The 13660-nt window shown below is 34.1% G+C and overlaps 1 protein-coding gene across 1 annotated transcript; it reads right to left on the bottom strand.

Annotated features, from left to right (window-relative positions):
• Window positions 1-1209: 1209 nt before the first annotated feature.
• Window positions 1210-3116, bottom strand: LOC122305101 (probable receptor-like protein kinase At5g20050). Its single transcript, XM_043117417.1, has 2 exons — window positions 1445-3116; window positions 1210-1353 (listed from the first exon to the last, which is right to left on the bottom strand). Exon 1 carries the CDS (start codon window positions 2860-2862, stop codon window positions 1480-1482), a length of 1383 nt encoding a protein of 460 aa, XP_042973351.1. The 5' UTR covers window positions 2863-3116; the 3' UTR covers window positions 1210-1353; window positions 1445-1479.
• Window positions 3117-13660: the final 10544 nt, after the last annotated feature.

Genomic DNA, 13660 nt, shown 5'->3' with positions numbered 1-13660 from the left:
ATATCTTATAAAAAATACTCATCTCTCAAATTAAGTGTGGAGTGTGTGATTTGAATAGTGACTGATTTGTAGTAATACTCATTTCTTTTATATTTAATGTTTTTATTTATATTTTTTAAAAAAGACATAAATTCAATAATATTTACTTCTTTAAACATTAAGAAAAAAATTAAAAAAAAAAGCAAACAAAAATATTTAAAATATTTTTTAAAAAAACAATCTGAGTATTAAATATAATATTCGAAGTTTTTTTTTAAAGTACTATAAAAACATGTTAAAAAGTTTAATTTTTTTTTTTTTTTTCACAGAGAACAAAAAAAGAAATAAAACCAGATATCCGATTACAAACCGGATATATGGGTTTACATTTGATTATCGTCCAGATTTTTTTCAAATTTATTCAGGCGACAACAGCCTGATTTTTAAAACTCAAATTTGGATCAAGTTATGGTTGGAAATCCGAATCTGGATCCGTCCTACACCCTTATAATATATAGATTGTAGCATAAAACATATTAACCAGGAAGCTATTATATGTGGAGATGATGCTTGTACACGACGAAATTTCGAGCATAGTTAATTTTTCATGTGATCAAAGCAACATCGGTACACCACCAAATCTGAAAACATTTAACTCATATATATATATATATATATAGTTACAAAGTTAACATGTTAATGCAAGCCTGTTGTTTCTCTATATATTATTTAGAGTTTTGCTATATACAAATAAATTTGTATATCAATATGTATAAAATTAAACTGTGCTATTCGGAGATAAGGGCATTGGACCACCTTCTTGCTAGTTTGCACTTTCTGAGTCAGTATTAAATATTGTTATGAAATCCGACTAATCTAAGAAGCTAGCTATCATTCTTGTTAATTTTCCTTGTAGTTTGCTTCAGTTCTTGCAAGTCTTGAACGTCCACACAACGTCTGACATGGCAGAGACGTCAACATTTAAGGAAAAAAAACAAAGAATGAAGAACACGAAAGAAATGGTTAAAAAAAAAAAAATCATTTATTCAATAACCAACTACTCCTGCCAAAAATTAAAGCCACAGCTGGAGCACAATGACTATAATTTATTGTCACAACTGCCCACCATTGTCAACAGGCAAGTTGGTCGTTCATATGTTCATTTTTTAGTCTGTAATCTCGTAAGAGAGGATCATATTTTGAAAAGAAAAAAAAAAAAATGACGGGTCCTTTAAAAAAGCATCAAGATGATTTATTATATACATTTAAATTGGTAGAAGGTGTAAAGCATGAGAGAGCAGTCTCAAATACCTGATTTAATGAGGATAAGAAATACATCACACTGTATTGAAATTAATCCTCTCTATACGCAAACTGAAACAAAATATGCTTGCTAATTATCATACTCATGATCTTATGAGCAAATGTTAAATTGCCAAGAACAAAAGTATGAAGATCAGGATACCTGGTGATCAGGGGAAAGCTTATTATTCTTGGAGCTTATCTTGGAGATAGAATTGACATAATTGAAGTGGCAAATGAATTTGTTGATGAGATGGGAAGATTATTGCTATCCACTAGGCGTGGTGCCGCCATTGCTGCAACCTGTGGCCGGTTCCGAGCATCTGATTGTTGATCCTCGTCTATTGCCAATAGATCAACAACGATCATTCGCGTGTCAGGAGGCTCGTCTACAGCCACAAGACCTTCCAGCATCTCAACCACCCGAGCCATGCTAGGTCTCATCCCAGCCCTCTCTTGTATGCACCACAAAGCTACACAAGCCAATCTCCTTACCTCACTCTCATCAATGGCGCCTCCTCCACCTCCACCTGCTGTTAGCCTCCGGTCAACCACTTCCATAAGCGTCCCTTCTCTGATTTTCTGATTCACTATTTTCGGGAAATATCTCCATCTCCTTTCAGACCCGTTTCCGGTACTAGATTCTATCAAGGAAACATTTCTGCAGCCTCCAATCATCTCTAGAAGAACCATCCCATAACTATAGATGTCAGATTTTTCTGAAATTCCTTGCTCCAATAGCCACTCCGGTGCTAAGTAACCTCTAGTACCTCGGATTGTTGTGACAACTCTACTCTGATCTTTCCCCATAAGCTTTGAGAGACCGAAATCTGCAACAATTGCTCTATAATTCTCATCAAGAAGTATGTTTTCTGGTTTGAGATCAAGGTGTAAGACCTTTGATCGGCAATCGTGATGGAGGTAAGATAGTCCTTTAGCAACATCAATGGCAACCTTATACCTTAACGCCCACGACAAGCACCCCCCACGCCGATTCTGTCTTTCCCTTCTAGGAAAGATCCAATAATCCAAAGAACCATTTGGGATGAACTCGTAAACAAGAAAACGAGGTGCCACAGGATTACAGCAATAACCAAGAAGGTGCACAAGATTTACATGTTGCACACTTGCAATGGCCGAAACTTCCGATCTGAACTCCTTTTCCCCGTGCTCTTCTCCATTAATCCGTTTCACGGCAACAGCAGTGCCATCGTTTAGGATTCCTTTATAAACTGTTGCAGAAGCTCCCTCGCCTAACAATGACTGGAAATTATCTGTTGCTTCCTCGAGCTCCCTGTATCGAAACTTTGACGGAACCCCAGCAACCTTCCTGAGAAAACTATACTCTATACGAAGCTCTCGGCCTTCTGAGACTAACCTTGACTCCATAAACTTTCTCCTGCGATTATAATGGCGTCTGATTATTAGGTACGCAAGAACAGCAAGGATCACTGCAATACCTGCCCCGCAGATGAGAAAGAAAGTCTTGGAAAGCTTGAGACTAACACGAGCAACAACGATAAAAACGATGACTGCGATCACTGTTGCAACGGCAATTATATTCGCTTTCTTGTCCTCCATATATCACTATATCAGAGCTTGATCATTGTTGTCCCTGAGTAAAAATGGAAAGAAAAAGGTTATGTTTCTGGTGATCATTAGAACCATTTGATCATCTACTTCACCCCCATCAAAATGTTGACCAAGTTAGGGCAGTTCCTCTTCTTTATATATCATCAGAAGAAACAAACAAGAATGGCCAGGTATTCTAAAAGCTTATGCTTCTGGTCATTACAACCATTTGATCCATTCTTCGCTTTAGAGTCCTTCGCTTATAGCCCCAACAACTACATAATTATTTTGAAAAAGTTTTGTTAGGTATAAATAAAATCACTTACTAATTTTTATAATAATATTGATTTTTTTATATTTCAAATTTAAATTAACATTATTTTTGATTAAATTAAATCTATTTTTTAATCAATCACATTAAATTGATACACATATTAATATGTAGTTATGCTTGTAATTAAATTTTTCTTTTTAAAAAAAATAAAATTTATTATCAAAAAATTAATTTTTTAATATAAATTTTATAATTATTTATTTTTTTTTAAATAATTACACGATACTTATACACTCACCTTTATACCTATCACGGTAAAATACTTTCAAATAACATTACTCACGAGTCACGATATTCATGACTTTGTAATTAATTGGAGGTATGAGTCATGACTTATTCACTCCACCTTAGTTTATATCTTATGACTTTGTAAAAGCTTCCAAGTCAAGACAAACGATAAACTGGGTCAATGTTTGTGAATCATGAAAATCACATCATTCGATTTATAATTTCTTTCGTATATTTATTACCAGCAAAAAAATAAAAAAAAAAAAGAATGGTTTTCTAAAAGTAAAGTAAGACTTAGTAAAGTACGCGTCACCATTTGATCCATTCTTGCGTGGTTAACCTTGTTTTTGTAAGTTGTTTGTATTGCTTTTGCTTTCGTTGTAATGTTTCTTTTGACTTATTTTGTACTGAGGTTTTTATGTTTTTAGTATATATTTTGATATCTGAGTTTGTGTCTTATTGAAATATTTGTAACTTCAGTATACAGTTTGTAATCACGATTTTTCTCTACCACAAATGAGAGCTGTTAAGAAACTTGGGATATCATATTTTTTATAAAATAATAATAATAATAATAATAAAACTTAGAAAATACATGATTAAAAATAAAGAGTAATACTAATTGTAGATTTAAGGTATATAAAATTCATGCACTCTCTTTTTTTTTTTTTTTTGAAATCTATTATTAAAATTTGAGTTTTATTTATGTAAATTATAAATTTATCTAATTTTTTTCAAATGAAATACATGAAATTTGTGTATATTAAAATTATACTTATCATTTTCCAAAACAAAAACGCCAAATTATCTCGTATAAATTAGTACGGATTTAGATGGCATGGAACAGGCCACGCATACCATGGTTGAAGTAATGCATGCTTTCAAGATGTTCCAATGATTCATGACCAAGTGACTTTTATTTTCTAAAATGTATATTTCTAGAAGAAAAAGACACCTTCATTTGAAGAAAAAAAAAAAAAAAAAAAAAACCCTAAAGGCCAAAATCTATAGATGATGATGCGGCCAGTATGAAAAACAGAGACGCAGAAGTTTAGAGGTCATAAATAAAAATAAAAGTAATTAAAAAATTAAACTAAACGTAACGTATGAGATCATGACAAAAAATAAAACTCTTTTTAAAATGCAATACTGTATACGGATAAGAATTTCTATATATATTTTAGTAGTAAATATATATATAAATACTTTTAAAATCTAAAAATTTTTGTGTTTAGTTATAAATAATTAATTCTCATTATCGTAAAATCTATAAGTATTTAATTTGAAATTAACTTGAAAAATATAGAGTAATATTATTCCATTAATCCCAAAGAATTTACGTACAACTGCATAAATGTTCGGTGGTTGAGGACTTGAAAGACAAGCATGACAGTTGAAACTATAGTTGGCAAGTTGCAGTAGTATAAAGACCGATGACCCCAGCCTCCTTATAAAGTCTATTTTCTTTAAAAAGAAATATGGCAAGTTGTACAACAATTTGAGGGACAATAAATACTGTTTTTATCACCATTATTAGAAGTCGAACTAATATTATTGCATATTTATTTCTCAATTTCAAATAATTTTTAAAATAAATTTTGATGTCTAAATTGTAGAACAAATAGGCACGTGAATTAATAGCGCCGTAACAAAACTATAATTTTTCGTAACAAAATATGCGTGGGACCATATAGCCTGGTTTGGATAGATGAGAATGATTAAATGATGAAAGTTAACAGTTAAATAAAATATTATTATAATATTATTATTATTTTAAAATTTAAAAAAATTAAATTATTTATTATATTTTATTTGAAAGTTTAGAAAATTATAAGATAAGAATTGTTAAAAGCATGTGGCCTAATTGGCATATCTTCCGTCTTCAAAATAGAGATCTAGAATTTAAAACTCCCATCCTCCTAATATATCAAAAAAAAAAAAAAAAGACTCCCCTCCTGACCCAGGTCTCGCCTAAATTTTTTTTTTTTGACTTTTTCATATAAAAAATTTTATTTATTATCTTTACACATTAAATATCATAATTTTTTTCCTTACTAAATGTGTAGTATATAAATGATGAGTATGGGAATTTAATTAGTTTAAGAAGAATAAAACTAAAACAAATTTAAAAAAAAAAAAAGTATGTGAAATGTGATGTGTATGGATGATAAGTAGCAAAACTCTAAAAATTGAATAAAATATTATTATAATATAATTTCTTAATATTATTTTTATTTTAAAATTTTAAAAAAATTGAATTGTTTATTATATTTTATGTGAAAGTTTAAAAAATTTATAATAATTAGATGAAATGACATGATTTGTGAAAACAAACGAGACTTTATGTTTGTATCATTTTCGTTTTCAAAGTTTTCTTTTCATGTTTTGGTTTAATGGTTTGTCTTTTCTAATTTGTATTTTTTTTAATTTTGTTTTAGTTGAGGTTTTTTGTATGGTACATCATTCTTGTATTTTCTTTTTTTCCAAAAAAATGTTGTGTATTATTTATGTTTCTTCTCTATTTTATTTTTAAATATATTTTATGAATTTTGAATTTATTTTTAGATTTGTGTGTTTTAAAAATGATTTGAGGCTTTTGTTTTACACTTTCAAAATAGTATTATAATCTCCATTCGGACTCTAAACTACCATCCAATAACTTGGAATGCAAACTACCAACATATTTCAGTTTGCATCTCATAATTCCTTTGAAGGCTACGTCCGACTTACAAGTGAAATTGAATTCTATAACGCCTTGTTTATATAATGAGATTAGATGAAGAATTTTTAAAAAATTTCTCAAACATCACTCAAACATAAAACATTTTTCAATTTCAAAATTTTCATCTAATTATTACTTAATTATTACAACTTTTACAAAATTCAAAACAAAACACATAAATCAATATAATTTTTTTAAGCTTCAAAATAAAAATAATATTTAAATAATTTTTTAACTTTATAATATTTTTATTCAGTATTTTCTCTCTTATTTCCTAAATCAAATAAAATATTTTAATTCAAACTGTTTTATTACTATTCACGTAACTCTGAAATATTATAAATATATAAAACACATTGCTATAAATATTAAAATGATGTAATTGCAATAATCTTGTGGAAAAAATATGAAGGACAAAACTAGATTGCGGGTGGCTATCACCAAGGCCAAGCCGGCTCAATAAGGCCCTCACCCTATTTAACGTTTCCAAAACTAATTAAGCGTGATGTGTGGTTTTTTTTTTTTTTTTTTTTAATTTTTTGAAAATAAAAACCATTTTATTAAATAAAATTTCAAATAAATTTTATATTTTTTAAAGTGTGCAAGGCCTCATGATATTAAATTTAATATTTAATATAATAAATTATTTTTATTTTAAATAAATTTTTAAGATCTTGCTAAATTAAAGTATAAAATTTATATTGAGACCTCATTTTAAGTTGTTGTATTAAAAAAAAATTATTTAAAAATTTTAAATAAAATCTTATTTTATTGAAAATTTTAAAAATATTTAATATAATAACTTACATTTTATTTATTATAATTATAAATAATTAATTTAAATTTAACTTAAATCTTAATTTGTATTGCACTGCCTTATAGGGGTGCTACCCGCACCATACGGTGCGGGGTAGCCCCCCCCCCGCCCCCCGCCCCCGCATGGGGCGGATGGGGAAAATCCACCCCGTCCCCCGCCTCCGGTGTGCGGGGGCGGGGTACCCCGTCCCGCATGACGGGGTACGGGGTGGGGGGCCAGTCCGTCCGGCCCCCCGCACCCCCCTTCTGGGCCTTGGGCCCAGAGGCAATTTCTGGGCCGAAAATGGCCCAGACGCAATTTCTGGGCCATTTTGGGCCCAGAAGCAATTTCTGGGCCAATTTGGGCCCAGAAATCTCAGCAATGGGCCATTTTGGGCCCATAAAATTATAAGTAAAAAACAAAAAAAAAAATTTCCGAAATTTAAAAGAAAAAAAAAAAGTGTTATGAGTCTAATACGTAATAAACTAATAATAATAACTAAGCTATTACAAAATTGAAAGGCTAAACAATTACAAAATTACAAACATAAAAGTGTCCAAAGGACATTGTATCAACATTACAAATTATTGAATACAAAATTTTTACAAATCATTAAAAATTGATCATTCTAAAGAGGCTTGTCAGCTGTGGCTTGTCTTTGAGTCAAGAGGTGTGACAGTTGGGGCGGCCCGGGCTTGAATACATTTTTATGTTGCAGAGGTGCTAGACGTCTCATGTGTTACTACAAAAATTAATATTAAAATTAATAACGATGAAATGGAAATGAATATAAAAAAATTAAAATAATAAAATAAAAAATAATTACCAGGTGGTCCAGATCCAGACTGATCACCACCCTCATCGGTCTCCTTAAAATCTAAAATATCCGGAACATGAATATCCTTTCCTATCGTCCAACTCTGTGTGCATATCAATGCCTCTACAGTTGTAGGAGACAATGAACTACGGAAAGGATCCAATATACGACCTCCGGTACTAAAGGCTGACTCTGAGGCAACGGTGCTAATAGGGATGGCCAAAATACAGCGGGCAATCTCAGAAATGATGGGATATTTCTTTGAGGCATTCTTCCACCATCCTAATATATCCCAATGATCATCATCATCTTGGACCATATCCGCTGACAAATAGTTGTCTAACTCAGAAACGACCTCCGTAGATTGATGGACTAGTGTGGGATTCTGTGCGAGGGTCTTAGTCCACGGCATTCTGCGCTTCTTTGTAGGAGGCCCGGTCACGATGTCTGTAGAAGGAGTTGGGGTCGGTGTATGTGTCTTCGATGTAGTACCACCCTTAATTGCCATAAACTCGTCATACAATTTTTTCAGGGTATCTCGGGCCAATTCACCAATAATGTCAGTCCATACCTGATCGTGAACAAGTCCCAACCCATATAACAAGCCTGAAACTTTCAGACGGGGATCAAGAATAACAGCCACATATAAGAAAATATTCATTCTAGTCAAATCTCCCCAATACTTGTCATATTTTAGCATCATGGAACTTGCCATCCCCCTCATCCTTTCATTGGAACCCCTACACATATCTTCTAATTCTTCTTTTACCCTACATATTTGTTGACAAAACCCATGGGATGTAGGGTACAAAGAACCAGATATATTCAACGTGACATCATAAAATAATCCAAGAAAATCAACGAAAGTAGAAACTACCACCCAATCATCATCATTAGGCTTTCGTGATCCCCCGTGCTCATCAAAGTATTTGACATATTGGATGTCTTCATCACCCAATAATTGAAAGGCTGCCTTATATTCCTGGGCCGCCTCCAACATCAAGAAGGTTGAGTTCCATCTGGTAGGAACATCAGTACAAAGACCCTTCTTCGATGTTATGCCCGCAGCCTTTGCAGCAACTTTGAATTTCTCCAATCTTGAAGGAGAAGACCTCACCCATTTCACAGCCATTCTAACTCGGGCAACCGAGTCATCAACATCTTTCAACCCCTCAGTCACAATTAAATTCAAAATATGTGCAGCACATCTAACATGCAAGTATTCACCACCCAAGAATGTCTTATTTGCATCTTTAAGATAATTCTTTAGATATCCCAATGCGACATCATTAGAGGACGCATTATCAACTGACACAGACAAAACCTTTTCCAACCCCCACTCCTTTATTGCGGCCTCCAATGCCTTCCCAATCGTCTCACCCCTATGATCAGTTATTTGACAAAATTTAATAATCTTTTTGTGCAGAACCCAATCAGCATCAACAAAATGCACAGTCAACGACATGTAATTCATATTTTGGATAGAAGTCCAAGTATCGGTAGTGAGGCAAACTACCAAACCCGTGAGTTGGCCCCTCAAAACATCTTTATCACGAAGGTACATCTTCTTAATATCCTTTGCCACGGTGTGACGAGAAGGAAGTACAAATCTGGGTTCCAACTCTTGGACAAATTCTTGGAACCCTTTACCCTCCACAAATTGAAAAGGCAGCTCGTCCATGATAATCATACGAGCTAACTTCCTTCTACACTCATCGGGGTTATACTTCGTATACCCCTTCAATGTTGGCCCCCCGGCCCCACTACTCCCATCAGCCATTTTAATATCTAGTCTAGATTGGCCCTTCTCTACTAAGGATTTTAATATTGGACTCTTCTTGCATTGTTCCTCTAGATGGACCTTCAGATGGGATGTACCATGTTTCTTATAGTGACATCCATACATTTTCCCACAGTGATTACATTTAGCTTGTGGGTTGTTGGGGTCCCCACCCTCTAGTTTGGTAAAGTGTTGCCAAACTATAGATACAGGTTTCTTGCCCTGTGTGGGCTTCGGAGCAGGGCAAGGTGTACTCGTTATAGGGGTAGGAGTAGGGTTAGTTTCTGGGGTAGGGGTGTTAGCTGGGGAAGGTGAGCTATCACTGAAATCCGAAGACATTCCTGATTTTCCAACAAAAAAAAAAAAAAAAAAAATTCAAGAAACAATCCAACACAATCAAAGTGCAATTCAAACTACATTCATAACTATTATATATAATGATGATAGTTAATAGGCCATGTTAATAGGCATTATTTTAATAGGCCATGTTAATAGGCATTATTTTAATAGGCCACTTTAAAATAGGCATTATTTTAATAGGCCACTTTAAAATACATTTTTTAATAGGCATTATATTATTTTGTTCTCTCATTTTTACTTTTCATATATTTAATTTTATAAAATTCATTTCTTAATAGTTACTGACATTAATATTAGTATATTGGTATATTTTTTAATTTTTTAAAATCTTGAAAGATGTTTAAAAAATATGAAAATGAGATATATGTTAAAAAAAATAGTTTATTTACCACATGACAAAAGAAATAATAATTTATGACAGAAAAATATATATTTTTTTATGGATATATTAAATCTGTGTAGAGAAGCTGTACTTTGTTTATTGGATGTATGTGCAGAATGAGATGATTTGACAAAAATGACTTATTTCCTTCAATTTCAGATTGACCCCTATTAGATCCGATTAGTTTCACTTTAATAAGAAAATTTATTTTAAATATTATAATATTTTCATCTCTTAATTTTTGTCCAATCATTTATCTCTATTCCAATTTCCAACGTCTAAAAATAATAACAATAAAAGCAACATTCATAAATCATAACAAGTAACAACTCAAAAAATGCAACTCTGATAAAAATACATTTAAAACTTTTCAACTCTGATAAAAATGCAACTCTGATAGAATTTCAGAACAATAATTTTGATTTAGGGGTTGAAACCCCTAAATCAAATTAGGGTTTCGGATTGGAACCCCAATCCGAAACCCTAAATTGATTTAGGTTTCAACCCCTAAATCAAATTAGGGTTTCGGATTGGGGTTCCAATCCGAAACCCTAAATTGATAGGGGTTTCAACCCCTAATTCAAAATTAGGGTTTCGGATTGGGGTTCCAATCCGAAACCCTAATTTTGATTTAGGGGTTTCAACCCCTAAATCAAATTAGGGTTTCGGATTGGAACCCCAATCCGAAACCCTAAATTGATTTAGGGTTTCAACCCCTAAATCAAAATTAGGGTTTCGGATTGGGGTTCCAATCCGAAACCCTAACCCCTAAATTGATTTAGGGGTTTCAATCATGAAACCCCTAAATCAATTTAGGGGTCCGAATCACAATGAAATTAACCAAAAAAAAAAAAAAACAGAGCATTCAATCGGGAATCCAAACAATCACACAATCCGAAGACATCCACAGCACACAATCCAAACAATCCCATCCTCCATCTCCGATTCAACCCCATCCTACCTCCAATCTCCGATCAAAACTAAAAAAAAAATAAAAAATAATAACCAAACGGAGAAAATCAAAAGGGGAGGAGAAATGTTACCGTGCGGCGTGCGGCGTGCGTCCGGCCTCGTGCGTCGTGCGAGAGAGAGGGATGATGGAATACGTGCGGCGGCCGGACTGGTTGCCGGTGGGAGGAGGGAACACCGAATGGATTAGGCCGAAGGGGGTGAAGCCGTGAAGGGACTCGGGAGGGGAGGGGTCCGAGGGGAGGGGAGGGGAGGGGAATCAGGGGATCGGGGGGGGGGGGGGCTGGGTTATGGGTTAGGGTATTTAGAGAAACGGCGCCGTTTTGTGGTGGACAAAACGGCGCCGTTTCAATTAGTGGGTTATATTATTAACCCACTAATTGAAACGGCGCCGTTTTGTCCACCACAAAACGGCGCCGTTTCTCTTATATAACTTATATATATATAATATATATAATATATTATATATTTATATTATATATATATATAGAGATGCGGGGCGGGGGAAACACGGACCGGGGGGGGTCCGTATCCGTCCCCCGCCTCCGCTGGGGGTGGGGATACGGGCCGGGGCCCCCCGCCCCGGCCCTAACGGTGCGGGGCACCCCGCCCCGCCTATGCGGGGGCGGGGCGAACGGGGCGGGGCAGCGGGTTCCGGGGCCCCGCTGCCCACCCCTACTGCCTTATCAAGAGCCTTGACCTTGGGTGGCCACAGCAACCACCCCCACCAAATCTATACAATGTGGCTCTCCCGAATCACCCATTAAAGTAGTCCGATTTGACCGGCTATAGTAGTGACTTTAAAGTCTTTGGTTTCTTTTTATTTATTATCAATAATATCTAATTATAAGTTTTTTTTTTTTTAAGGTATTTTGATTGAATTTTAATGAGAGCTCATTGATGGAAAAGTTTTAGAATTCCAGCATATCTATCGGGTCAATAGAATGAATGATCTAAATTTAAAGAAAGAGTTTTGATACATATAAGTAAGGAAAATGATATTATTACTATTCAACTATAATTTATCTACAACTTTTTTTGTATTTGATTTTTTTTTAATTTTTTATTTTACTTAATGATTAAGGAAGTGAGTATTAATAAAATTATATTTTTTTAAAATTTTTTCTTAATGATTAAGGATGTTAAAAAAATAATTAAAAGAAAATGAAATAAAAATAAAAAAAATTTAAAATGCACATGAGTGGTAAATGGATTGTAATAGAGTGGTAACTCTATCACTACCTTAGAAGTAAAGTCGCGTACTAATTTGCACATCAATACTGATTTCTTTATATTTAAAATTTAAATTAACACTGTTTTCAATAAAATTTACTTTTTGACCAATCACATTAAATTGATGTGCAGATTAATGTATAATTATGCTTGCAACTAAATTTTTCCTTAAAAAAATTATTAATTTGGATATTAAACTAAAAGTTTTAGGTATAATTTTGAAAATTAGGTGTTGCTTGAGACCTTAAAAATGAAGTTTTATTAGAAAAGAACTTAGATCTATAAAAGGTTTTATAAAACTAAATTTTTAAGGTTGAAATATTTTAACAACCCAATCCGAAATTATTAAGGTTGAAATATGGATAATTTTCTTATGCTTAAATTAGGTTGAATTAGCCAATATTTATAGAAGTTCAATTAAATTTTATTGGATAACTCTTAATAGGCTACGGGGCTATAATTTATTATGGTGGATTATGAGATTTTTATTACGTTCAATAATTGGGTAAAAGCGCTCAATTAGGTGGCAGCTAGATGCTCGACATGGTCCGATGCAGATTCTCGTCATGACCTGTAGGTGCTCTATTTTGAAAAGGAAAAATAAAACCTTAATCGAGTGGTTTATGGTGGCTAGTTCCTAATCGTGACTAATAGAGGCGATGGGCAACGGTGCCCTCGTGGAAGATAAAACCGTGAAGCTGCAATGTGGAAGACAGGACGTGCGATGATTGTGTTGCTGCAGTACTCCTTTCCCATTGATCGTGTAGGGCCGGTCTCCATGGGTTTAGTTTGCTGCTCCAATTTACGTGAAGGTGGAGGAAGGAGAAAGGTATGTGCAGTGGTTGTTGTTGTGGATTGGTGTGAAGTCGTGAGATGTGGAGGTTGCCTGCTTCGCATTTCACCACCGTGGAGGAGCAAGGCGCCTAGGCTCATGGTGCGACGTACGTGGTAGCAACGGTGGTGCTATGTGAATTAGCATAGGCTAAGGGCATGGAGGTGCTTGGGTCATGGCTTGAGGCTTTAGTGCGACAACCTTAGGTTTATGGGGAAGATGACAACTTGCATGAAAGGGGCTGGCTGGGGAAGAAAGGACTTGCAGCAACCCTAAACTTAGGGGGAAGAGAAGGGGATGAACACACAGTGCGTGGGTCTCTCTCTCTCTCTCTCTCTCTCTCTCTCTCTCTCT

The sequence above is a fragment of the Carya illinoinensis genome, chromosome 3 (genome assembly GCF_018687715.1).
Source record: "Carya illinoinensis cultivar Pawnee chromosome 3, C.illinoinensisPawnee_v1, whole genome shotgun sequence".
NCBI lineage: Eukaryota > Viridiplantae > Streptophyta > Magnoliopsida > Fagales > Juglandaceae > Carya > Carya illinoinensis.
Note: the sequence above shows the minus strand (reverse complement) of the source record. Positions and strands in the feature narration are given on the sequence as shown.